Source organism: Pelmatolapia mariae, linkage group LG4, assembly GCF_036321145.2.
Source record: "Pelmatolapia mariae isolate MD_Pm_ZW linkage group LG4, Pm_UMD_F_2, whole genome shotgun sequence".
NCBI classification, from domain to species: domain Eukaryota; kingdom Metazoa; phylum Chordata; class Actinopteri; order Cichliformes; family Cichlidae; genus Pelmatolapia; species Pelmatolapia mariae.
This window is the reverse complement of record NC_086230.1, coordinates 445132-470626: the sequence shown is the minus strand read 5'-3', so window position 1 is coordinate 470626 and position 25495 is coordinate 445132. Positions and strand designations below refer to the sequence as shown.

Sequence of the window (25495 nt, the reverse complement as noted above, 5' to 3'; positions counted from 1 at the left end):
GGCACTCAGAGTATTTAGACATTATTGAAAGGATCCCAGGCACAGGGGGCCACAAGCCAGTGCACTGCTAGTGTCAGCACATGCCCGGATAAATGGGGAGGGTCCTAACGTAACGTGCAGATCAGCGCTGGTGGTGCTTCTGTGGGGGGGGTTTAAACGCCTGAACGCTCTCTAGCATTCACACTCTGCATCAGAAAGCAACCTGGGATTCAGACTGGAGTGGGATTAAAGTGATTATGAGATCACCTGATCTACCTGCCTGAGCTACAGCCAATCAACAATCACCTGTGGTGCTGCTGGCCAACAGAGTGCACATGCAGAGATGGGACAAAGAGTGTTTGCAAAGGAAAGTACTGACGGTTGTATGTGAGACTGGACACTGAGGTGGGAGAAAAGAACGTATCTTTATACACTAATTGTAGACGTGATGGAAATGTTAAGAAAATGGAAGGATTACTTCATCTTCTTAATGCATGCTCATTCATCCAGGTAAGTCAATCCCCAAAAGTTGATTCTGGCTGTGAGCTCAGTTCCTTGATCATTAACATGCAAAGGAACTGAGCTCACATTGTTCCTTCAGTGGGCTGGTTTCAGTCATTGTGCAAATGTCCTGTTTATAAGGTTGGAAACCTGCAGTCAGCTGAGACTGAAGAAGCCACCTGGATGATAATGAAACGTTTCTCCCACTGAAGACGTCCAGATGAACAGAATCAACTTTTGGGGATTACTTCCATCATCTTCCTCTGTTCATGAGGAGCAGCTCATGAATGGACGTCCAGAGGATTAGTAAAGAAGAAGTCTGGGTGGAAAGCCAACTGGTGCAAATCCATATGGAGGTAAAGGGATTTCTGAGTGAGAAGGCAGTGGGCTTTGTAGCCAGACTGTTATCCCTGAGACTGAAACCATGCCCAAGCGATGGAGAAGGAACCAGGGCCGTGTGCATTTGTGTGATTGTCTCAGTAGTCCTCGCAATGTTTTCCCTAAATTCTTGGGGATCAACATATTTTATTTTTTGGCAGATGTGAGAGAAGCTTTTGCATCGATTTTGGTCAGCAGTGATTTTCACCTTGGACCTCTCCTGTCGATGGTAGAGAGTTCCACAAGTCACCAGTAAGTGCAGAATGTACCCCACTGCTATTCTGCATAGCTGTCAGTCCCCTCATCACAGAATCACGATCATTGGCCAGGTATATGCGCAAACACAAGGAGTTTGGTTCTGATCGATGGTGTCTCTCAAGCACAACAATGTAAAACAACAATATGTAAACGACACGGTACACACACATAAATACAGGATTACAGAAATGAATACCACGGAGTCTGCATAAGGTGCAGTTGCAGTCTAGCAGTGTGACAGTTCAACTGTTTAGGAGGGAGATGGCGAGGGGAAAGAAACTGTTCCTGTGTCGGGTGGTCCTGGTCTGCAGGCTTCTACACCGTCTGCCAGAGGGCAGCAGGTCAAAGAGTCTGTCCAGGGTGTGAGGGGTCTGTGATCGTTTTTCCTGCCCGTTTCCTGGTTACTGAGAGGTCACCCCAAAGAGCTGATAAACCTACTCTGTACATGTTTGACATCAAGCTCATTAACAGCAGTAACTTACTGATCTACTTACCCTGGGTCTATGTGCAGAAATCCTTCAGACCGGACATGTTCATCAAAGCAAGGAAATGGGATCCAGGCTGGAGGATTAGAGTTGCCAGAAGGAAAAGTAAGTGGATATACAGGACAGCTACAAGTACCCGAGTATCTTGCAGGGCAATGGTAATCACGATGAAGATGATGTACCATTGACAGACGGGGGAAGTGCCTGACATCAAGAAATCTTATCAGTAGCTAGAAGGTAGATCTACAGGACAGCACGGAGGCTGTTAACAGGATCCAAGTTTCAGGCTGGTTGTGCAAAGGATGCTCCAGAGACGGTTCAGTGTAGGAATAGGATGCAAGCTGGGATACCTTTCACAACTTGAGGAGATCTTAGGTCTTAGTAGTATTAGGAAGCTCAAACTGCACATCTTCAGGGCACAGAGTGCAGACCAGGAACAGCTAAGATGCTGTGCAGAACCATCAAATGCTGCAAATCAATCCGCATGTTTTAAATTAGCATAGAAAGGTCGTAAAGAGTAGAAGGTTAACACCAGAGGGGGGGGAAAGCAGTTAGCAGCATGCGGACAGGCAAAGCTCGGCTGGTTATCAGCCATCAAAGCCTTTCAGTCTCATATGTGCAGCAAGATGTTGCACTGTCAGGTATCAGAATACTTTATTCATCCCCAGGGACATTATGTGGGTCACGGTTGCTCCACTACAGCAGCAGGTAGGAGGTTAAAGCAGCTACTGCAGTAAATACACAGGCCAGATGTGACTGGAGTGAATGTCATGTGGCTGCAGCTCTCACACTGGTGTCTGTGCTGCTGAGACGGCCCCACGGCCAGCTGCGTCTGCGCGTGTGAAAGTGCGGCGGCGCAGTGATTGGCTGAAAATGACATCATCCAGTCCAGATCTATTGTTGGAAAGTTGATGAGCTCATCGTTGAGAATCCAGTGTGAGAAACACAGAGAAGAGGAAGGAGGACCTCGCTGCAGCGCAGCGTTGTTGTCTGTCTCAGAGTTCCTGCAGCTGACACAAACAGCGGACTCACCTCAGTAAGTACAGCGTGGATAAGCGTGGATACAGCACGGATGCACCGTCGTGCAAAAGAGGAAACGCACACTGTGTTTGAATGTTTGTCTTCTAAGAACTGGTCACAGGACGTTTCACCCAGCGGATTTCATTTCTACGTGTGTCGCCTGTGGTGCTGCAGGTATGGTCTTGTCTCGGGATGGAGAGATGGAGCGGCCCCCGCTGTCCGTCATCCTACCGCAGCTCTACCTCGGAGCAGAGAGCGACGTGACGCAGGTAGGAAGAGGACCGGTGCTGTCGCTATCAAAGGCATAATAATATCGCAATAACAGTTCCAGCTCCTGTGCAATACTCTCACACAGCACAGCAGCACATGCATGGCTCATGTGGACATTAAATAACATGAAGCACTTACAGCTGCGCATTACTGAGCAGATCATTACTTCATATGCAATATTATTATATTACCTTATTTTTACAAATTACGTGTGAAATATTTTTCTTAAGCACTGAGTGATTCTTTAATTTGTAACAAATAAAAAAAATAGTGAAGTATAAAGTTAAAAGTGCTCTAAACAATCACCAACATAATTGTTCAATATTATTAGTGTATTAATATGAGAGACGGATCACAGTTTATATGTGAGGTAGAGCACAGACAGCCAAGTGTTTAGCTGTGAACTCTTGTACAGCAGAAACAAAGCTTGTGTGTGTGTGTGTGTAGGACCAGCTGGCCTCGCTGGGTATCTCCTATGTGCTGAGTGTGAGTCGCTGTAGCCCCCAGCCCTCCTTCCTGCCTGGTTCCAGGTATCTTCGCATTCCTATTGATGACTCTTTGTGGGATAACCTGCTGCCCTGGATCCCACAGGCTCTGCATTTCATTGGTAAGGCCTCGCTCTCACATTACAGCAATAGAACAAATCAGATCAATGACTTTTTACCAAGTTTATTACCATAATCACTAAACACTTACCATCTTGTCATCATTGTGTTTGAACAATGCTTTACTTCTGTGACAATGCAAGAAGTTTGCATTCAAGGCTCTATGCAGTCAGTTACGATACACAGCAAATCCAGCATGTCCAAATTAACACTGTCAGATTTGATTTCAACTCTTTTAAAGTGTCTATATGGGTCCACACCAGAGAGAGTTAATTTAACTCTTATTGGAGAGTTGGTACGTTAACTCTGATTTAGTGTTAAGTACCAAATCTGTCTGGAGTTGATAATTTAACAGTTATTAATCCTAACTAGGTTTTAAGAGTTTATATACTAACTCTCACAGCGTATTCTAGTTTAACTACATAAGAGTTATCTTCTAATTAATTCTAAAAAGTTTGAATTTTACTCTTCTGAACTTCTAGAAATTCCTTTGGAAATAAACATTTATTACAAAGAGGCAATGGTTTTTGAAAAACATTTATTTTGAACTGTGCACTACAATTTCAAAACATTTTGTGAAACATGTAACAATATGGAGCAATGTACATGTTCTCACTTTCATTAGAATATTGTTTATCAAACGGTCTGACATAGGTAAATGCAACAGCATGCTCGTTGTTCTTTTCTTCAATACAATATGCATGTCCTCCATTCATCACTTCTGCTCTCCCCCATATTCCACCTTCACAAGCATATCCTGTGTGGAGATTCAATAAAAATTAGTTGTGCACTAATTAATTGCACAAATAATCTGGTAATCAATTGCAGCACAGTAAAAAAAAGAAAAAGAAAAAAAAGAATCATTTTTGAGCTATAACTTGTATAACTCTGGAGGGATCTAAACGTACAACCCAGTCAGGACATCTGCTACTGCTGTTTGCTCGTTTTTTGTGTGGGAGATCGTTTTCAGGCTTGAAGTAGCACTTCAACATTTCACAATCGAGACATTGTTTTAGGTGCATTTAAGTTAACCAAAAACTTGACTGAAAATTCATATGCAAGCTTTTTTTCAAGGCTGTACTATTTGCCCGCAGACAATACATTTCAGCTAGCTAAAACAGATTATTATGCTATCACAGAGCAACGTGGCTAATGCCTTTCACACAGCTTTGTCTCAACTCCAAAAAGCCACAGAAGTAAAAGTTAATAATAATAAAAAAAAAAAGACTTACCAAGCATGGAAAACAACTCAGAAATATGTAGAGCAAAATGTTCTGAAACGGCTTCACTTCAGCTTGGATCGGAATCTGTGGTGCTGGGGGCGGAGTCTATGAATTTACTCTATTAGTGTCATAGCCCCTCTAGGAGTTCGGAGTTAAGAGGTCAAGAGTTAATGTTTCCATTGTAACACCTCCAGATTTGACATAGAAACACTAATTTTTAACACTCGATTTTAACTACTATCATTTTACACCTCAGAGTTACATTAAAAGAATGTGACTCTACTTAGAGTAAAATTAACTCTACTTTTGCAAGAAGTCTACTAACACCAAAACATTTGACACTTTTGAATTTGCTGTGTAGAAGCTGCAGGCTATGCCAAGTACCTGGATCAAACAGGACATTCATTCAGAATCCTAAGGCACAAGTCATGCCATTGTTTTTTAGATTTATTTTCAATTTTTAAATATTTATTATTGAATTTTTGTTTTCAAAAATGTAATTTGCAGTGTGGTTAGCTTTAGCCAATACAACACTTGCTCTGTGTACCGCTCGGCTGACTGCCACTATGCACTGTGTGTTCAGATGTAGCCATGTCGTCGGGGGCTTCGGTGCTGGTGCACTGTGCAGCAGGAATTTCCCGCTCCCCGACTCTGGCTGTTGCCTATGTCATGTACAGTCTGGAAATGGATCTGGACCATGCTTACAGGTATGGCTAGTAGCACAAATTCATCCCGCAGATGGAACTGAGCTCGATTTTGTCAAATAACATAAAAACACTGAAGAAGCCCATTGATTTCCTTTTTAAAGCTGAACATGAGTTATTTAACTTACAGCTATCAGAGGTTTTCTTGCACTTTCACCACTCCGGTGAAATGAAGTTAACTCTGCTTATGAGTTTAAGTATTTGTGGTCTTGACAGTTGGAGACTTTTACCCATGAAAGAGGTTTCATTATTCTAAACAGTCCACAGCACATAGTATTCACACTTTTATCTACAACAGTCAATAACTCCAAAGAACAATGGATGCACACCTTTCTAAAGGAACCAGTATACATCAATCATGCTTTAGGACTCTCAAAGACCCATATTTTGATACACATAAGAGGATCCAGATATTCCTGTCTTAACAAAGTATTTACATGTAATTGTTGGAAATGTTTATCTTGCAGTCTGCAGTTGTTTAGAGACCTCCCCAGCTGTGTAAATCTGCACCTGTCTTAATCTTGACAGATCTCCTTTATCCCATTGTTCTGAGTATCGATCCATTTAGGCTGTCAGAGGAAACTAGCAGATGTAGTCAGTCCTGATCAGTAACAAGAAGGCTTTGTGAAGTTACAAGACATTATAGCAGCTTGAACACTTGCTAAACCTTTAAGTTAGCGTATGTATGTACTCTATATAAGCATTATCGAGACATACATTCAGTATAGAGCATCTATTTAACTGTTATTCCTGTTTGTATGACAATAATCTACAATACTGTGGTAACTGTCACTGTAGCTCATTGCAGAAGCCTAGACTAGACTCAGTGTGACGTGTGAAATACTAGCAACAATAACCCACATCCCCTCTGTCCCCTTATAAGGTTTGTGAAAGAGCGCCGGCCCTCCATTTCCCCAAACTTCAACTTCCTGGGTCAGCTGCAGCACTTGCAGGGTGCTCTGAGCCAAAAGTCGCGTGGCCACGACCTCCTCATCCAGCAGCTGGCCAGTTGTCTGCCGTCTGTTAACGACAGCGTGAACCTCTCTCACAGCAGTCAGAACAGTAACTGTCAAGCTAAGAGCGTCACTGCAGACTCAGCTCACCACAAAGACAAAGCCCAGCAGAGACGCTCGCTGTCAGAGAGCACTGAAAACACGCAGCAGCAACTGCGGACTCTTGATTTGCCTCCCCATCGTAACCTGCAGCCTGTCCAGAAACCATCAGAAGTTTCAGCTTCCAGTCCCTGTGAGCCCATCAACCCAACACTAAAGGCCACCCAACTACAACTCCCATCAGGCTCTGCTTCTCTCTTAGAGAAACGTAAAAGCCTTACCCTCTCTTTGACCCCTTTGGGAATATGCCCTTCCTCCACAGCAAACGAGAGGCAACAAGAAAAAATGGTCGAGAGCAGGAAGATTGCCGAGAGCGCCGAGGTAAAGAGTTTCCCTGGCTCCTACAGGCAGGCAGAGGCTATCCACAGGAAGCAGCGTCTCTCTCTCAGCCAGCACAGCAGAGCTGAGGTCAAGGAAAAGGGCCTGCTCTCACCTTTCAGCGTCACTCTCAACAAGCTGCTGGGTTGGGGGGAAAGGATACTGCTAGGAGGTGTTTTTGTCCACCCTGTGCAGATGGGACAGCCCGCACTACCTTACAGGTGCTGAGGATACAAGGAAGCAGGTGGTAGAAGGAGTTATCTGTGCATGTTTGTCAGAAGAAACCAAACTACACAACTGATGTGCACGTGTAATGAAAGAACCAATGTCTATTTATTTATTTGTTGCAGAGTTGAATCTATGAAAATGACCTGAAAAGACAAAAAGCACCCCGTTTATCATATTGTTATGTTTATCGTTATGACAGCGATCCCTGTTTCTGTTGTTTTTAAATGTAGTTGTTTAAAAGGCTTTTGCCACAATGGTTTGTAATGTATTTACTGATGAATAAAGATGACATTTTAACCATATGTGATTGCCTGTTTCTCAGTGTGAAGCGACTCGTGAGCCTCTTCACCCCAGTAAGCAGAGGGTTGCATAAAAACATATAACACAAGCATGCAGTGCTTTCGAGTGCCACAGTGAGCCAAGAATTTGGAGGTTTGCTAAATAACTATTTGAACGAATATTCTTGTCAAAGCAGATCGTACCACAGTGGATTTAAAAACTATTATATGAATAAAGGGCAGACTTTCAGCTTGCATTCAAGGGCTTTAACAAAAGTATAGTGTGAACAGGAACTGCATCCATTTTTATACAAGTTCCCATTTTGAGAGGCTCACAAATAACTGGGCAAACTAACATAATGGAAATCCGTTTCCTGCCAGGTCTTTGCCTCATGTGCCCTCAACTGTTGCTTCTTTGTGCATCTCACTTTTTAAATGTTGTGTTGGCTTATGCCCTGTTGGGCTGAGACACTGCAACCATTGCTTGAGCATATCCTATTTAGTTGTCTTGCTGCTTTGCGGGAGGCTTCAGGCCGTTTTCATTGTGAAGCTCTGCAGCAGTATCAGTACACGTCACTGCGTGTTTACTTTGCCTTAACACACCTTCGGGATTTCTGAAGCTTAAGTATTCCATACTGGAATTTCAGATGTGTTTCATTGTGTTATTAAAGCAGTTTGGTTCCGTCTCAAAGGGCGAATAACATCTTGTAAAAAGTTTCACATCCGTGTAATCAGTGTCGTAAGTTCTCACGGTGTACGGGCACATCCGTTAGGTAGCAGTGATGATGTCACGGATGCTCCGGTGACCGAATAAGGAAGCTGACACCCGAAAGATTAGTTTCAGATGAGTTTTTAATTTGAAGCAGACGAAGGCTGCCGTGTGTTTGCAGAGTCCTCGCAGCGTGGGGAAAGTCACCGCCGCCTATGACATCAGTGTGATGTAGTTGCTGCTGTAGTTTCTTGAGGAAAGAGGAAAGAGGAAGCAGTTCCGCCCAGAAGCTGACTGGAGGCCGACGAGAAAAGAGCCGAAAGAAGAAAAGAAAAGGCGACGGCGATTGCTACAGTCCCGCTTTAAGGCCGAACTCACAGCAAAACCCCGTCGGTGCGTGTTATTTTGCTGCGTGGACAGTGGAACTCCGTCAGGACTTTGCTTTACAGGTGTGGCCCTGAGTCCGTCGTTCGCACACCAAAGTTTTGAAAACCGTCCATGTTGGTGTCTCCTTACAGTTAGCAGGCTTACTGCGAGACCTGGATTTAACGCGCCTGTGAGGTCCTGCGGCTGCTGTGAGCTCGGAGAGGTTCTGGTCCGGACTAAAGAGCTGAAAATGAGTGGAGACGAGGAAAGATTCAAACTGGTGGTTGTGGGGGGAGGAGGAGTGGGAAAGAGCGCCCTTACCATCCAGTTCATCCAGGTACTGACTCTACAACACGTGTAGAACATACTGTGGACCTGTCTGTAGGTTAATGCGTCGATCCACTTGTGGTCGATCCACTGGTGGGTCGTTATTGAGCGGTTATTGCCACGAAATCAACCTTGTCAAGGTTCAACAAGTGACCTGCATTTGGAACAGATGAGTTGTTAGTGGTTAATGGTTTACCACTAATGTCTTATTCAGCTATTGAGCAGCAGTTAAACAACTAAAACAAACCAAAAACACTGTAAGCATAGACGTCTCCCCCCCCCCTCCAGCTAAACTCATTCATTCTCATTGTAAGTTAGAATCACAATAAAACAATCAAGACTTTAATTATGCATCTGAAACCACCTTGGCCCAGCTGGTCATATTTAACTTATATATCTATACTTGGTCGTGCTTGACTAGTGTTGGTAAACTGATGTACTGAGGGAGGTAACAAAAGGATGTAGGTAGTATGTTGCTAGACATGTGTAACTTTCCTGGATGTAAATGACATGTTACTGTTAGATGACGGCTGGGGAACATCGTGATGTCACAACCTCCAGGGACAAAGTTGAGCACGAGTGCCAAGTTTAGGCTGCTCAGTTCCTGATCATGTAGGAGGAGTTGGTGGACAAAGAAACAGGGATTCTGTGTATTACAGTAAAATAGGGAAACACTATGAAACACAGTATAGTATGACAGTAGATTTCTATTTGAAATATTTTTAAATACTTAAACTCTAAACATGTTAAAAGTGCACTTCAGTAAATTAGTTACCTTCCACCCCCGGTTCTGTTAATGTGTCGCTGGGAATTGTTCCGTTCTCTGCTGCATGCACCAGTGCATGCACCGGTGCATGCAGCAGAGAACTGAGTTGGTGCTTCTGCTTCCACACTGTATGGTAAGAGTTTCTTCATTACCTCGGGCAAGCTTTTGTTGCATTGCATTCTGTTTAACACAAAAAGGTCTTCATTAAACTGGCTGCCTAATGAACGGCTCCGGCTGTAGTACAGTAGTACAGTCATTACTGTAGCAGAACTGTAGCAGTAAATAGTGGATTATAGAGTACACTGAAGGAGAAGTACTAAAGTGGTTACATATTCATTCTAAACTTAATAATTCTCTAGGCACTTTTCATCATTTTTGCTGCATCACTTTTGTTCTCGCCAGCTGTCAATAATATAAATAAATGCCTGTTAGGCACTAGACTTGGTCATGAGAGGTGTAAAACAAGCCACTCTGCTAAGCTGTTCACAGTCTAGTATTGATGTTAATAACTTGGAGTGTGTTCCACAGTCGTACTTTGTGTCCGACTACGACCCCACCATTGAAGACTCCTACACCAAGATCTGTACCGTGGATGGAAAGGAGACCCGGCTTGACAGTAAGACATTACACTGCAGATATATATGTCCTAATTCACACAGAGCGTCAGAGTAATTGCAGGGTTTGGAAAAAGCTTTGTGTGAAAACAAAGGGTGTGTTACATTGTGATGGGATATGATACAGGCAGTGTGTTTGCTCTCTGGATGTTTCATTTCCCTTGTTAGGACTTGTTAGTGGGCTGGTGCTGTCAGGATAGGGTGCTGAATCATCAGACACAGCAGAGGTGCTGTTTGTAAGACTTTTCCTTACCATTCCCTTCACAAACATAACACTTACCCTAACTGATACAGTTTAGTGATTTTGTTTGGTGAATGCAACAGTAGAGAATCGGTTTTAGTGAAACCACTAAGAAAAACACTTGTTTCCTTAGTGGGTGATTTTTATGACACAGAACAAGTGAAACTTCAGCTTAATGTTACAGATTTTCTGTTAGCAGGACGGGTTACCATGTATACACTATATTTCGAAAAGGTTGATTCTGTTCATCTGGTGTCTGGAAACCTGCCGTCAGCTGGATGATGACGAAACGTTTCTCACACTGAAAACATCCAGATGAACAGAATCAACCTTTTGGGACTTATTTACCTGGATGATTGAGCGTGCATCAAGACATGTATACACTATGTTAGCAAAATTATTTGCTAGTCTGTCTACACATGTGTGCGAAGTTGGGTGACATCCTATTCCTAATCCATGGGTTCAATATGATGTCGGCTCACCGTTAGCGGCTATAGGAAGGCTTTCCACAAGGGTTAGGAGTGTGTTTATGAGAATCTTTGACCGTTGCTCCTGAAGCACATTTGTGAGGTCAGACACTGATGTTGGCTCACAGTCTCTGCTAATCATCCCAAAGGTGTTCTTTCGCATTGAGGTCAGGACTCTTTGCAGGCCAGTCACGTTCTTCCATCCGTGTAATGCAATAACTTGCTTTGTGACTGGTGCATAGTCATCTTGGAATGGGGAGGGGCCATTGTCACCTGTTCCCACAAAGTTGGGGGCATGAAGTTGTCCAAAATGTCTTGGTATGCTGAAGGATTAAGAGTTCCTTTCACTGGAACTAAGGGGCTGAGCCCAACTTCTAAAAACAACCCTACACTATAGTCCACCAAACTTTGCATGTGGCACAATGCAGTCTGATAATGCTCTCCTGGTAACCACCAAACCAGGACTTATTCATACGTTTGCCAGATTAGTCATTGCAGAGAACATGTCTCCACTGCTCTAGAGTCCAGTAGTGGCGTGCTTTAATACCACTGCATCCCACATTTTGTAATGTGCTTGGTGATGTAAGGCTTGGATGCAGTTGCTCACCCGTTCCATGAAGCTCTGTATGTGCTGTTCTAATCTGAAGGCCACGTGAAGTTTGGAGGTCTGTAGCAGTTGGAGAAAGTTGCCAACCCCTATGGGCCTCATCTGCTGACCCTGCTCTGGCTTACCACTTTGTGACTGAGTTGCTGTTGTTCTCAAATGCTCGCACTTCACTATATGTGATGGACCGAGCAGTGATGAACATCAGCACAGGTTAGTCAACCCGAAAACAAACTTGGTTAAATTTTACAGAAAAAGAAAAGTGTAAGTGTAGTGTTATGTGTAGTGTTATGTGTAAGCCTCTACACTGATGTTTGGTAGATATTACCACGTGTGGCTGTAACTGCAGCCATCACACTATAATCGCACGTCACTGTAGAGTATTTAGCAGTGAGAAAATTTCACCACTGCACTTCAGTTCAGTTCAATGTCTTTTATATAGCGCCAGTTATATCTACAACAGTTGCTTCAAAGTGCTTAAATCACGGTGCTGCAATCCACTGAGCTCCTGAGAGCGACCCATCCTTTCACAAAGTGTTCGTAGAAGTGCTCAGCATGTTGGGTTTTATACACCTGTGGCTGTAGAAGTGATTGTACCAATGGTTTGGATGGGTGAGTGAATACTTTTGGCAATAATATAGTGTATGTCTGTGTCTGTGAATACTGTGTATGTTTTGTATTTATGTGTATATGTGATCATGTCTCTGTATGCATCAGTTTTGGATACAGCAGGTCAGGAGGAGTTTGGTGCGATGAGGGAGCAGTACATGCGGTCTGGAGAAGGCTTTTTACTGGTGTTTGCACTCAATGACCGCGGCAGGTACGGCCTGTGTGTGTGTGTGTGATGTTTGTATGTCTCTTGCATAGAGTGCTATAAAGTTATACTCTAAAGCTATGTACACACGATGTGGCGATGTGGCAGCTAGAGACCATAGGAAGCAAGTGACTGAAGTGACTATGAGTCAGCATTAAGAATAGAATAGCCTTTTATTGTCATCGTACATGTACAAAGAAATTATGGGTGCGCCTGCCGGGTCCACACGCCCGCCGGGTCCACGCGCCCACCGGGTCCACGCAGGAGTGAAAAAAAAAATAGTAAAGATATCAGGAATAAAGCGCAAACAAAATGCGTATATACAGTCTAGAGAAATATATACCCAACAATAGAAAGGCACACATTGGAGAGCAAAGTGCTTGGTTGGAGGTAGCAGACTTGGTCTGCATAGAGTCCGTCTGTGGTTGGCCTGAAACATGAGGGTAACTGAGACCATGGCTCAGGTTGGTGAGGTGGGTGGGCAGGAGGGGGCTGTGGGGGAATAGTGTTTGTTAGCATGGCCCAGGGTACGCAGCTGTTAGTGAGTCTGGGGGTGTGGGACCCAGACTGAAGACCACTGAATACCATCGACTGAGATGTGACCTGGTAGGAAATATCTTAGAGGCTCAACTGGAACCTGGAATCTCTTCAGACAACCAGCCATCATCTTCAAAGTGATGTGCGATGAGCAGACTGGTTCCTGTGTAGATGCAGTTTCATTTCTTGTAATATTTCCTTAGAGAAGGATGAATAACATGACAAGTCCAGCTCTGTGAAACCAATTCCTGTGTACAGAAAAGTCCTGGTTTCCATTAGTAAGTTGTTCCTGGGCTAGGGTCTTATTTTCACTTCATCTTTTTTCTTCTGCTTTGGGTGCTTTTCCTCCTCGGCACTCTTATGGTCCAGCTTTTGGTTTCTAATGTATTACTTCATATAAAAGACTGTCACCATTCTCAGGAAGAGGAAAGAACCACAACTTTAGAGTGCGGTGCAAAAGCCACATTTTACTCATCTGAAACTCAATTATGGACAAGAAGGACACAAATTTAAAAAACATTTTGTAATAATCTGATCCTGTGTTATCTTAACATTTGCCCATTTACTCTCAGAGCACCTGCACACTATACTGCAGCACAGGGGGGCGTGGAGTCCTCCAGCCTGCATGTCAAAGTGTCTTTGAGCAAGATAGTGAACACAGAGTTGCCCCCAGTGCGTCACAGTGTGTGTGAATGTTATATGAGTGGATGACACTTGTAATAGAAAGTGCTTCAAGTACTTAATTAGAACAGAAAAGCTGTATCTGTAAGTCCAATACTTCAGAGAAACTCAGTCACCCTCTGCTGTTTGGTAATGAATCTTTTTCAGCTTCAGCCGAGGGTTGAACCAGGAACAAACACACAGTAACATTAACAAAAACAGACTATTTAACAACACAATATGTTAATATATAAGGAATAAGGAAGACTTTGTGTGGAACTATTAAAATGGATGAGAAGGGCTATTTTAATCTGTAGACTTCTTTATACTGTGCCTGGTAATTATTTCTGTCCTTCCAACTATCAGCTATCATGAAGTCCAGAAGTTCCACACCCAGATCCTAAGAGTGAAAGACAGAGATGATTTTCCCATGGTGCTGGTTGGAAACAAGGCAGACCTGGAACAGCAAAGAGTGGTAACTAACAACAACCGATACACTTCTATGTCATTTTTCTTCTATTCCAGATCTACTGCAGAAGGAAAGTTCTGGAATCTCAACAGTTTAGGAGATATCTGCAGTTTTATAAACAACGTTTCTGGCTTAGTCTCATTTATTCCACAAATTATTATACAAGCAGAATCAACTCCTGTAACTCAGGAGCTCGAGGCATCCACTTATCAAATGTCCAACGTTCCAGTTCCTGTAATCTGAAAGTTAAAGTGTGCCTGTGACAGATGAACCTGCACCGCAAATTACTAAAAATAATATAGAGGAAAACTGGAAAATACAGATGCCAGTCCATTTACTCTATTAATCATTGGACCACTGGTTCAGAGACAGGTCCTGAAAGGACTGGAAAACCACAGCTCAACAACGTACAGACGTGGACGTGGTTGTTGGTACCCTTCAGTCAATGAAAGAAAAACTCATCATGCTCACAGAAATAATGTTAATCTGACAAAAGTATAAATAAATACAAATTCGATGAATGTTAACCAATGAAAGTCAGACATTGATTTTCAACCATGCTTCAACAGAGTTATTTAAAAAATAAATGCATGGAACAGGCCTGGATGAAAATGATGGGACCCACAACTTAATATTTTGTTGCAGAACCTTTTGAGGCAATCACTGCAACGATTCCTGTAACTGTCAGTGAGACTTCTGCACCTCTCAGCAGGTATTTTGGTCCACTCCTCGTGAGCAAACTGCTCCAGTTGTTTCCGGTTTGAAGGGCGCCTTTTCCAGACGGCATGTTTCCGCTCCTTTCAAAGATGCTCAATAGGATTGAGGTCAGCGCTCATAGAAGGCCACTTTAAAATAGTCCAGTGTTTCCCTCTTAGCCATTCTTGGGTGCTTTAGCTCTCTGTTTTGGGTCATTGTCCTGTTGTAAGACCCATGACCTGCGACTGAGACCAAGCTTTCTGACACTGGCCTGCACATTTCTCTCTAGAATCCATTGATAGTCTTGAGATGTCATTGTACCCTGCACAGATGTAAGACACCCTGTGCCAGATGCAGCAAAGCAGCCCCAGAACATAACAGAGCCTCCTCCATGTTTCACAGTCGGGACACTGTTCTTTTCTTGATATGCTTCATTTTTCTGTCTGTGAACATAGAGCTGATGTGCTTTGGCAAAAAGTTCCTTTTTTTTGTCTCATCTGTCCACGGGACATTCTCCCAGAAGCTTTGTGGCTTGTCAACATGTAGTTTGGCAAATTCCAGTCTGGCTTTTTTATGATTTGTTTTCAACAATGGTGTCCTCCGTGGTCATCTCCCATGTAGCCCAAACAACGACGGATGGTGCGATCTGACACTGACGTTCGTTAAGCTTGAAGTTCAGCTTGGATCTCTTTAGAAGTCTTTCTGGGCTCTTTTGTTACCATTCCGATTATCCGTCTCTTTGATCTGTCATCAGTTTTCCTCCTGTGGCCACGTCCAGGGAGGTTGGCTACAGTCCCATGGATCTTAAATTTCTGAAGGACATGTGCAGCTGTAGTCACAGGAACATCTGCTGCTTGGAGATGGTCTTCTAGCCGTTACCTTCAACATGCTATGATTTTCTTTCTAATCTATTTCCTTCGCTTCCTCTGGTCCATGTTGAGTGTGGTACACACCATGTCACCAAACACGGTGACTACCTGGAGTCCTGTATATAGGCCCACTGACTGATTACAAGACTGTAGACACCTGCGATGCTGATTAGTGGGCACACCTTGGATTAACGTGTCCCTTTGGTCACATTATTTTCATTCTTTTCTAAGGGTACCATCATTTTTGTCCAGGCCTGTTCCATGCATTTATTTTTTAAATAATTCTATTGATGGTTGAAAAGCAACGTCCGACTTTCATTGGTAAACATTTATAGAATTTTTGTTTATTATAAATTTTGTCAGATTAAAGTTATTTCTGTGACCATTGTGAGTTTTTCTTTCATTGACTGAAGGGTACCAACAATTTTGTCCACGTCTGTAGCAGCCCAAAGCTCACCATAACATCCTCCTCTGTCACACTAACCTCTGCATGTCCTTGAAAATACTTTGAACTGGTAAAAACTGGATTCATCACTCTACAAGAGCTGTTGTGGAGTTTTTTGTCTTTCAGATATGTTCAGATACTTCCAATAGGTGTATCTACTAAAAATCTCAGAAGAATCTCGGTGACCCTGACCTCAGTGTCCCCAGTGTTTTGGGGTTTTTTGTCTTGTCCCACAGGATTTTTAAGCCTTCTACTTGTTGAGATTCCTTACCTTCATTTTTTTCAGGACAAAGTGACAACAGTGACAAGTTTTCTGCATATTTTTACAGGATGACAAGAACAGCACTGGATCTCAGACTTGATATTGTTTATTGTGTCTGCAGATACCCAAGGAGGACGCACAGGCGTTTGCCAGAGAGAACAGGATCCACTACATGGAGGCCTCGGCGAAGAATCGCTTCAATGTTGATGAAGCCTTCTTGGAGCTTGTGCATATTATTAGGTACAGTCCTTATTTATATGAGTTTGTTTTAGTTCACTTCCCTGCTGGGACTAGCACAGACAGCCGGGCAAACTGCACTTTAACATTTCTCGACAGCACACATTGTAATTTTATTACATTTTTGTTATTTTGGCTGCTGTTCACACTAAGAAGCGTTAACTCTGATGGTCCACCTTTTGGTTTGGAACAAATGTCTGCAGCTTCCGTGTCCTGAAAACAAATGGATATCACAGTCTGTCAATCTGTCCTACTTTCAGACAAGACAAGTGTAGAGGCTGAGCCTACGCTTGGAGCCACTGAGCTGCTGGATGGCTGTGGTGACGTGGTGCCACTGTCCAGTCCAGTAACTCCAGCCATACTTGTGTGTTTAACACAGTTATTGCTTTCTATTGGTTGCATTTGTTGTTCAACTGTCTTTTATCATAAATCACAATAGGGCTGCCATGATTAGTCGAATAGTCACGATTACGTCGACGATTTTGATAGTCGACGACTAATTTAATAGTCCTGAGTAAATCAGTTTGGCTGAGATTAAAGTTATAGTTTTTACACAGCTGAATAAACGTCAAGCAGACAGCTGATTATCAGAAGTGTGAGATGCTCGAGAGTTTACTCCGGTGTCCTGTTATATTTTAGATAGCAAGGAGCAGACGGCTGAGTTTATTAAACTCCACCAAAGCAATCTGAAAATTTCATTAAAATTTAATAAACTATCATCTTGTCTTTATTTTTAGTTAGCACATACCTTAAACACTTAAAGCTGTAAGCTAATGATAGTTATATAAGAGCAGATGCTGCTGGTGCAATAAGCTGGATGTTGTACGTCCAATGGATGATGATCTGGGCGACCGTGGCTCAGGGGGTTGGGAAGCGCATCTGTAACTGGAAGGTTGCCGGTTCAATCCCCGGGCTCTCTGTCCTGGTTGTTGTGTCCTTGGGCAAGACACTTCACCTACCACCTACTGGTGTTGGCCAGAGGGGCCGATGGTGCGATATGGCAGCCTCGCTTCTGTCAGTCTGCCCCAGCTGTGGCTACAACTGTAGCTTGCAGTGTGTGAGAGTGAGTGAATAGTGGAATTGTAAAGCGCTTTGGGTGCCTTGAAAAGCGCTATATAAATGCAATCCATTATTATTATCTGATTAGTCGACTAATCGTAAAAATAATCGGTGACTAGTCGACTGTCAAAATAACCGTTTGTGGCAGCCCTAAATCACAGCAGTGCAGTGCTCACAAACTGTTTGCTCCTTCCGACCAGCAACACCTGACGTACCATAAAACATACATAAGGTAACAAAACAAAAAGTGCCCCAAAGGTTGATTCAGTTCATCTGGACGTTTTCAGTGGGAGAAACCTTTCATCCAGGTGCTTCTTCAGTCTCAGCTGACTGCAGGTTTATAAACAGGACATTTGCATAATGACTGAAACCAGCCCACTGAAGGAACAATGGGCTGGGAGGTCAGTTCCTTCATCATTAATATGCAAATTGTCATGAGCATTGATCAAAGATCACTAATCAATGGCCATGAGTACCATTCACAGAGTTGGGGAATGGCTGCAATCACAGCTGCAATCACAGCTGCAATCACAGCTGCAGTCAGTTGAGGCTGAAGAAGTCACCTGGATGATGATGAAACGTTTCTCCCACAGAAAAAATCCAGATGAACAGAATCAACGTGGATTTACTTACCTGGATGATTGAGCGTTTGTCAAGAACACAAAAATGGCTCCTACACCAAGAATGGCACCATGTACTGATTTCAGCAATGATTAAGATTTATGAAAACATACAGTTAATGCAAAAAACTTTTAAACAACTTTTTAAAACCATTTCATGCTTTGTTATCATAAAATGTGTCCAGTTATTGCAATTGAATTGAATGCTATTTGATTTGAAGTGTAGTGAAGTATTCATTGACAGACAGAAAAAGAAAGACTACTCGAAAACTGTAAACTTTTACTCAACTAAAAAATATGATTCGATCTGTTTAACAATAAAGATAGGTTTTATTTTACCTTCTAAGCTTTCTCCATAGAATTTGAGAGCATTTTCAAAGTGGTAATAAATCAGAATAAAAGGGATTGCAAGATCTCCTCCATCCTGACATGGCTGATGCTTGCCAGTAGCATCACCCCAGTGGTAGATAAGATTTGCCCCAGGTTTCTGCATACTGTGGGACTGTCTTGATTGACAAGCCCCTGCCCTACTGCTGGCAGTGAGGAGTCAAACTCATTCTCTTGTTTTACACAAGTGAGGGAAAGGAGTGGGAGACTGAGTGCTGCAGACTGGTGGATGAGGTGTGTTTTGGACATATCCTACCAGGAGGAGGTCCTGGTGCAGACCACTGACATGTCTTTACTGGGTTTAGAACACTTCAGTGTCCCCACCGAAGGGGGACGGGGTGTCTAAGCTGTCTCCTGTGACCCGGAAGCAGAAAATAGCCCGATAGCATTTTAGTTATCTGTATGATGATAACATACTTTGCTTCGTTTCTATTTTGTTTTTACACTACATACCCACTTTTTTAGAAACGGCAAAACACAAGAACCTTCTTTATTCTTATGTGGAGGACACTAACACAAAACAATCCAATGTTCGGTTAGGCAGGTTTTTGTTCATTCAGCAGTGAGCTTGGTGCTGTAGATCCCAGTGTTAGGATGAATGCTGGATCATGGGAGAGACAGAAGTTCTGAGCTCCATGAAAAACGACTGTACTCTCTCTCAGTATTCTTCCTATCCAGCTAGTAAGAATAAGAAACCAGTATTGAGTTCTCATTTACTCTTACAAAAGATTTATCACATCTGAGATCCGATGAATACAATGGTTACCAGGCCATGATGGAGTGCCCCCTTTCCTGATTTCTTACTTTTATTTTATTATTTTGGGATTTGCTAAAAACGTCTTTTGGGGAAAAACAAATCATTGGGAAAATATTCTGTGCATTGATGAGACAAAACTGGACATTTTTGGAAGTTTGAGTCCCGTTACAGCTGGCGTAAAGCTAACAAAGCATTTCAGATAAAGATCATCATACCAACAGTTAAATGTGCTGGTGTGACTTGTCATCACTGATGGAACCATGAATCCTGCTCTCTACCATAAAATCCTGGAGGACAATGTCCAGCCATCAGAAAAGGATTCTACAGAGAAGACTGTGTCAGACCTCCACAGCAATATGAAAGATTCATTTGTTTCAATTGTTGCCAAAACCTGAAAATGCTGTCAAGGATGGGAACTACTTTTTCACCCAGTGAAGCACTGATTTAACAAATGAAATCAGCATTTAAAAAACTGCATTTTTGCATTTATTTAGGGTGTATTTGTTTGAGGTGAAACATTCAAGTGTGACAATATGCAAAAAAAAAAAAAAAAAGAAACGTTCATTTTGCATTAGACGTAACTTGTATTAAAGTAAAATACTTACATAGATGCTGTAGGGAGTAGTGGTCACTCTTATTACAGCAGTGTTTCCCAGTACTAATCAGGTGGAACCAGATAATCTTCCACGGCACACCGAAGCCACCGGCGTGCGTAACGGGCAGCAATGACATTCTCTTCCACTAGAGGGCAGTACAACCACCTGCTCTAATAAATGTGTTGCCAACTAAGTAAAACAGAAGAAGACGAAGAAGAAATGACATAACAGTCATGCTGTGAGACGATGCAGAGCGTAACAGCAACAGATAAATGTTTAAAAAGTCTGACCTGGTCCTGGAGAAAACTCGACCCAGACGAAGGTCCTAGCATGAGTAGTGGTCAGAAGGAAGCAACAAAGGTATACTGGGGACAAACCGAGCCAGTTCTGCTATACCTGCTGGAAGAATGATCCGTATGGTTTTTGATATTTCTGTTTGGTGGTGTGCCGTGGGATTTTTCTAATGTGAAATATGAACCGTGCCTCTAAAAGGCTGGGAAACACTGTGTTACAGCACCATTACCAACTTGGGTTTAGTATTCATATTTTGGCACTGGGCAGATGTTGGCTGGTATTTTATAACTAAACAAATTGTGTCCAAACCTGTGACAACAGCTACATCGTTGGATTTCATGACCAAGAGTTTTTCTTACATTATTCAAGCCAGCATCAGTCAATATATGGTTGATACTGTGAATAGGAGCAAAAAGTGAGGATGATTAATCCCTTTGAATCTGTTCTCCTGCTTTACAGACGGTTTCAGGAGATGGAGAGCCCTCCTCCAACTCATCACACGGGGAACGAGAAAAGACGTGGCTGTCCCTGTGTCATCCTTTAAGCACTATTATTATGAATACCAAAGCCTCATTCCTCTGCAGAAAGGTGTTTTTTGTGTGTACATATGAGTGTGTATGTGTCTTTGAAAGAGAGCGCGAGAGAGAAGGTGGATCAGTTTCTTTCCAGATGATTACATTTGCACTTTTGTTAAAAGCAACATTTAATTTGGTTTAATTTTTTAAATTTTAGGTAGAGAGTTGAAAGGAAGAGGTGTGAGCAGCAGCAGGGCGGCACTTGTGACGCAGATTAATAATAATGTTACAACACAAATCATAATTTGTGTCCACAAATAGAAACATCACCAAAACATGTAGTATATAATTCACTTTTCAGTGATGCTGTTTTAAACAAATCCAGATATCAGCATCTGCAACACCACGGCATCCATAACGGTCTGAAGAAATGACATTAAATGTGCTATGTGCAAAAATTAGCATGTTATAAATGATCATAAAAAGTGCTGATTTTCCCCTTAGCATGGCTTTGTATGTTAAGTCGTAAGATCCAAAGCGATGCCATTTTCCATGCCCTCCTGCAGGGGGCAGGAGAGCTCCAAAGAAGTATTATTATTCAAGACAAAAAGAAGAATCATAGCAGGAGCTACAGTCAGTCTTAAAAGACGAACAAGATTGAATACATCCATGAATAACAGATGTCATTTAAGATCCTGATCAAATAATAGTATTGGCCATGTGCTGTGCGATGGCTGTATCGTTGCATCGTGGTACTCTATACTATGTATTTGGGGCGTTTTGTACTTTTTTTTTGTATTTCTCTACTTTATCATTGTAATTGTGAAAATGCAGTATAAGCGTTTTGAGTGCTCCAGTATAGTAGAAAGTGCTATAGAAGAACCTGTCCATATACTGGAAGAGTGTAGTCACAACTTCGTGGGTCTCCAGCGTGATGTCCTAAGAACAGCTGAGATACTGAACAGAACCCGAAAATATATTGAAATAAGTCACTTTTATAAACTATTAAAACATTTATCTGAACTTTATTTTTCTTTTGTCTTTTCTCATAAATGTCTCATTGTAAACTTTGTTGTGTCACCTTCTACTGTCAGTCTATGAATTTCAGAGAATTTACACCACCATCTACGTACTGTTGTGTCTGTGTGCTGACACACAACAGTAGCAGGATGTCTGTGAAGGTTCTCATCCAGGTCATCGTAGTCTAAGGAGCTTGGAAAGAAAAGCGTCTGGACTTCTTTAAGTTGCTTTTAAGACGTTTCACCTCTCATCCGAGAAGCTTCTTCAGTTCTAAGGTCAAATGGTGGAGAGTCCCAGATTTAAACCCAGTGGGAGTGTCCCCCCCAAAGAGGGACAAAGGACCCCCTGGTGATCCTCTAATCACATGAGCCAAGGTGTGAAAGCAGGTGTGGGACCTAATCAGCCAGGGTTTCGGGTGAGCTCATTGTGAAACCTGGCCCCACCTTGTCATGTGATTTCCTGAGGTCAGATGGCCCAGGATGTGAGTGGGCGTTAAGGCGTCTGGGGAGGGAACTCAAAACTGGATTATAGATGGCAGACAGTTGGTGTCATAAGCCCCGCCTCTGTTCAAAGATGGTCGCTCACAGTGGACATAGATGGCCTCTTTCACTCCTCTTTCAAACCATCTGTCCTCTCTGTCCAAAATGTGAACGTAGGCCGTTTATCAATGCCCAAGTACGCGAGTACGTACTCGCGTTCTCGGTGAGCACGTACTCGCCGAGAACGCACGGGAGTACGTACCCGCCGAGAACGCGAGCACGGACTCGTGATTTGTACAGTCGGAACACCAGCGTACGTGATGATGTCACAGGTCCGGAGTTTTTACTGCCGTCCCCTCTTAATTTAACTGTAAGTAACATGTTATGAAGCTTAACTTTAATCACAGCCAAACCGGTTTACTCAGGAACAAATAAAACACTGAAATAAACCAAACATTAACATTTAGAAGTGATCTAAGTGACTTATATATCATTGTTAACCTCAGTAGTGAAACCTCTATTAATAAAAATAGTGTACATGTACATACGTGTACATACCTTAATAAAAACAAGCAGGTGAGATGTTAGAACGCTTTTATTTCTATTCTAGTGGACACTCAATACTATAGACAGCTGCTGGGGTTTCTTTAACCTGAGTAGTGAGAAGTCCGCGAGCGGGTTTGGGGGTGGGGTTGGAAACGATGTGCCGGGAGTCTGCTGTTGAGTTTTGGACGAAATGCATTCTGGGATATTTAGCTGTCCCAAGTCTACACCGATGCATGCTCGATAAAACGGGCGGATCGAGAACACATCCGGGACTTTTTCGCGTTCTCGGCCTGATGCGTACTTCGAATTGGAACAGTACTTGGTCTCCGACTGATGACGTATCACGAGTACACGAGAACGCAAGTACGCACAAGTACGCATATTGATAAACGCCCATTGGCATCCTCAAAGAGTGACCTTTGACCTTTAGATGCAGATGGACTGCTGAGTCTTGTCCTGTGGAGGTGGCTCTTCTATGTTGTGCCATGCGCTTGTGAAGTGGCTGTTTGGTCTCTCCAATGTAGAGGTCTGGGCATTCCTCGCTGCACTGTACAGCATACACCACGTTGTTAAGTCTGTGTTTTGGAGTTTTGTCTTTTGGGTGAACCAGTTTCTGTCTGAGTGTGTTGCTGGGTCTGAAGTACACTGGGATGTCGTGCTTGGAGAAAACTCTCCTGAGTTTCTCTGATACACCGGCTACATAGGGGATGACAACGTTGTTGCGTCTGTCTTTCTTATCCTCTCTCGCTGGTGTCTGATCTTCTTTTCTGTGCCTCTTTGCTGACTTTATGAACGCCCAGTTAGGATAACCACATGTTTTGAGTGCTTCCTTTACGTGTGTGTGTTCCTTCTTTTTCCCTTCAGGCTTAGAGGGAACATGTTCTGCCCGGTGGTGTAGGGTCCTGATTACTCCAAGTTTGTGTTCCAGAGGGTGATGGGAGTCAAAGAGGAAGTACTGGTCCGTGTGTGTGGGCTTCCGGTAAACTTCGATGTTGAGGTTGCCATTCTCTTCAATGTGCACAGCGCAGTCCAGGAAAGGCAAACAGTTATCCTTTGTGTCTTCCCTGGTGAACTTGATGTTTGTATCCACGGCGTTAATGTGAGCAGTGAAGGATTCCACTTCTTGTGTCTTGATTTTGACCCAGGTGTCATCTACATATCTGTACTAGTGGCTGGGTACTCTCCCTTTAAAAGAGCCAAGAGCCTTTCTTTCCACTTCCTCCATGTAAAGGTTGGCTACAATCGGTGACACGGGGGAGCCCATGGCACAGCCATGTTTTTGTCTGTAGAAACCTTCATTGTATTTGAAGTATGTTGTGGTGAGGCAGAGGTCTAACAGTGTGCAGGTCTGATCGGGTGTGAAGTTGGTCCTGTCTTCCAAGGAGTTGTCTTCTTGTAGTCGTTTTCCTACAGTCTCCACTGCCTCCGTGGTGGGTATGCAAGTGAAGAGAGAGACTACATCAGAGGACACCATGGTTTCATCTGGATCCAGGGTAAGTTTCTGGACCTTGTCGGTGAAGTCGGTGGAGTTCTTGATGTGGTGTGGGGTGTTCCCCACGAGAGGTGCAAGGATGGTAGCAAGGTGTTTCGCAATGTTATAAGTGGCTGAGTTTATGCTACTGACTATGGGTCTGAGTGGGACCCCTTCCTTGTGGATTTTAGGAAGTCCATAAATGCAGGGTATGGCATCCCCTGGATAAAGGCGGTGGTATGTAAGGCAGTCAATGATTTTGTCCTTTTCAAGGTCTTGAAGGCAAGCTATAACTTTCTTTTTGTAGCTGCTTGTGGGGTCTCGCTTTAAGGCTTCGTAGGTGTTGCTGTCACTGAGGAGAGTAGTGATCTTTGTGTGGCAATCCGTAGTGTTTAGGACCACGGTGCACCTTCCCTTATCCGCTGGTAATATAGTGATGTTGTGGTCTTTGCTCAGGGAAGCGACGGCCTTCTTTTCTTGTAATGTAAGGTTAGACGGAGGGACTTTAGCACTGGAGAGGGTGGCTGAGACTTTCATCCTGATTTGCTCTGCTTCTGTTTGTGATCATTTATTAATCCTTATGGTGGTTTCTGTGGCTGTGATGAGGTCCACTATGGGCAACTGTTGAGGAGAAATGGCAAAATTAAGTCCTTTGTCTAACACTTTCTTTTCAGGTTCAGTGAGATTCCCAAAGAGGATCATTAAGGGGTCCTTGCCCCTCTTGGGGGGACACTCCCATAGGGCTTAAATTTGGGACTCTCCACCATTTGACGCTAGAACTGAAGCTTCTCGGATGAGAGGTGAAACGTCTTCAAGCAACTTAAAGGAGTCCAGATGCTTTTCTTTCCAAGCTCCTTAGACCAGCGGTCCCCAACCCCCGGGGCACGGACCGGTACCGGGCCGCGAGAGTTGAAGCTCGGGTGTGAAATTTATGGTTTTCAGGGTTTTTATCGTTAACTCGGTTCCCCTGGGTCTTTCCCGTGCTGTAGTTGTGTGTCTTATTTTGAAAGAAATATGTACGCGTTACCATAGCGACCAGAGAGCATTAAGGGACAGAGAGGAGGATGTTACTCTCAGTGTTGTTGGTGCATTTCAGGAGGACGCTGCTAATAAAGTTACACAATTACACAGTTAATTCGTTTATTATGATATTTACAAAATACCACAGTTTTTTATCTTGGCCGTATCATTTTATTTTGTTGTATTTATCCGGTCCGTTAAAAAATTGTCAGACATTATTTGGTATTTAAAATATTTATGGTATTTAATTGTTAATGAATCTAACGTCCATAGACAGGTGACGTCACCC

At 43.1% G+C, this 25495-nt stretch overlaps 2 protein-coding genes across 3 annotated transcripts; both read left to right on the top strand.

The window, feature by feature from the left end:
- Positions 1 to 1034: 1034 nt before the first annotated feature.
- si:ch211-195b15.8 (tyrosine-protein phosphatase vhp-1) lies at positions 1035 to 7373 on the top strand. Of its 2 annotated transcripts, XM_063471010.1 has the most exons (5): positions 1036 to 2637; positions 2796 to 2890; positions 3339 to 3498; positions 5303 to 5426; positions 6307 to 7373. In XM_063471010.1, the coding sequence occupies exons 2-5, from the start codon at positions 2798 to 2800 to the stop codon at positions 7079 to 7081; spliced, it is 1152 nt and encodes a 383-aa protein (XP_063327080.1). In that variant the 5' UTR covers positions 1036 to 2637; positions 2796 to 2797; the 3' UTR covers positions 7082 to 7373. The 2 variants fall into 2 exon arrangements, with proteins under 2 accessions (XP_063327079.1, XP_063327080.1); XM_063471009.1 differs by having other exon boundaries at positions 1035 to 2890.
- A 775-nt stretch (positions 7374 to 8148) lies between these two features.
- Positions 8149 to 21693, top strand: rras (RAS related). Its single transcript, XM_063471013.1, has 7 exons — positions 8149 to 8461; positions 8587 to 8771; positions 10056 to 10143; positions 12171 to 12273; positions 13831 to 13939; positions 16327 to 16445; positions 20615 to 21693. Exons 2-7 carry the CDS (start codon positions 8685 to 8687, stop codon positions 20697 to 20699), a joined length of 591 nt encoding a protein of 196 aa, XP_063327083.1. The 5' UTR covers positions 8149 to 8461; positions 8587 to 8684; the 3' UTR covers positions 20700 to 21693.
- The last annotated feature ends 3802 nt before the right edge of the window (positions 21694 to 25495 follow it).

Bases quoted from the DNA above. Each gene is read 5' to 3' on its own strand.
- si:ch211-195b15.8 (XM_063471009.1), top strand. From the start codon at position 2,798: ATGGTCTTGTCTCGGGATGGAGAGATGGAGCGGCCCCCGCTGTCCGTC. The intron at 3,499-5,302 runs GTAAGGCCTCGC...CTGTGTGTTCAG, and splicing joins ACAGGCTCTGCATTTCATTG to ATGTAGCCATGTCGTCGGGG. The intron at 5,427-6,306 runs GTATGGCTAGTA...TCCCCTTATAAG, and splicing joins GATCTGGACCATGCTTACAG to GTTTGTGAAAGAGCGCCGGC.
- rras (XM_063471013.1), top strand. From the start codon at position 8,685: ATGAGTGGAGACGAGGAAAGATTCAAACTGGTGGTTGTGGGGGGAGGA. The intron at 12,274-13,830 runs GTACGGCCTGTG...TCCAACTATCAG, and splicing joins GCACTCAATGACCGCGGCAG to CTATCATGAAGTCCAGAAGT. The intron at 16,446-20,614 runs GTACAGTCCTTA...CCTGCTTTACAG, and splicing joins GAGCTTGTGCATATTATTAG to ACGGTTTCAGGAGATGGAGA.